General features: G+C 45.8%; 1 protein-coding gene across 1 annotated transcript in view; it reads right to left on the bottom strand.

Annotated features, from left to right (window-relative positions):
* Nucleotides 1-321: 321 nt before the first annotated feature.
* Nucleotides 322-1,203, bottom strand: part of PNP (purine nucleoside phosphorylase) — a gene marked incomplete at its 5' end in the record, with an annotated part of 6,403 nt that continues 5,521 nt past the window's right edge. The window contains one exon of the mRNA XM_009072824.1: nt 322-539. Within this exon, the coding sequence (XP_009071072.1) occupies nt 322-539 (218 nt within the window). The remainder of the gene's footprint in view (nt 540-1,203) is intronic.

The raw sequence follows: 1,203 nt of genomic DNA, 5'->3' as shown, positions 1-1,203 counted from the left end.
CCAAATGCTCTGCGGCAGAACAAGGGGGAGCTGGAACTCACAGAACTGAGGGGCTCATTGCTGACATTGGGGATTGGGAATGTGTCAGAGGTCAGACCCTGTTTATGTGCTAGCAAGTTATTTTGGTCACTGGTTCAACAAGGGGATCATTCTGGCAAAATTCAAAGCAAACCTGTGCACCTGCTCAGATAAAGCACAGAGACAAATATCAAAAGGTCTGTTTAAAACCAGAAGAGCAGAAGGGGACAGTCCCACCAACAGCTCTCCCCCAGCACTTGCTGGTGTTCACACATTACAATATGAATGATAAATGGCTGGAGGTCACGGGGAGTTTGTGCTCTCCCCCAGCTTCCCCAGCAGGTGTGTGACCAGTTTCTGCAGGGCTTCAGCCCGGACCACTGAGATGCGCAGCACTTCCTCGTGGTTGGCTTTCTCTTGACTGTTGTAGCTCATCACCACTTTGTTGGTGATGAGGGAGATCCCAAGGACTCGGAGGCCACAATGCCTGGCTACAATTACCTCTGGGACAGTGCTCATGCCTATGGGAGGAGAGGAAAGGACCAGAGTGAATCAGGATTTACACCAAAACAAAATCTCCCTCTCCAAGGCTGCAAACCTTGATCCTACCTCCAAGCACACGCCCTTGTCTCATGCCCCACAGCTCTCTGTTTCTGAGCTCTGTAATAGTTAAAGGCTGTGATACCTGGAAGGCTCAAATAGCTGCAGCACTACAGTTACAACTCTGCTCAGCACAATAAACCTCTTGCATTTGATCCCTGTGCCACAGCTCCCTCCTCAAGACGTGTCAGACTGTTTGCAGCCTTGCTAAGGGAAGTACTGATGTGCTGTGTCATTTGGCTCTTCTCTTCCACAGTTAAAAAATCTATCACAAAGAAAAATGGCTTTGAGGGAAGCTGAACTCCTTTCCTCACACACAAAAAATCCACAGATATTAATAAACAGACTTTCATGAGCCAGGGGTCAAGCTGGAGGACTCATATGGATCATGGCACTTACTTCCCTGTACACAGTAGGGAAGGTATCCATAATTACCATCCCAAAACAATCAAGACTCTTACGGAGGGTTGGTTTGTAGGAAAAAAGCAGAGTGAAAATCTTTATAGTGTCAAAATTTAAAAGAAAAACCATCATAAAAGCATTTTATTATGGTTTTTCTTTTAAATTTTGACACTATAAAGATTT

The sequence above is a fragment of the Acanthisitta chloris genome, unplaced genomic scaffold (assembly GCF_000695815.1).
Source record: "Acanthisitta chloris isolate BGI_N310 unplaced genomic scaffold, ASM69581v1 scaffold37364, whole genome shotgun sequence".
In the NCBI taxonomy this organism is placed as follows: domain Eukaryota; kingdom Metazoa; phylum Chordata; class Aves; order Passeriformes; family Acanthisittidae; genus Acanthisitta; species Acanthisitta chloris.
Note: the sequence above shows the minus strand (reverse complement) of the source record. Positions and strands in the feature narration are given on the sequence as shown.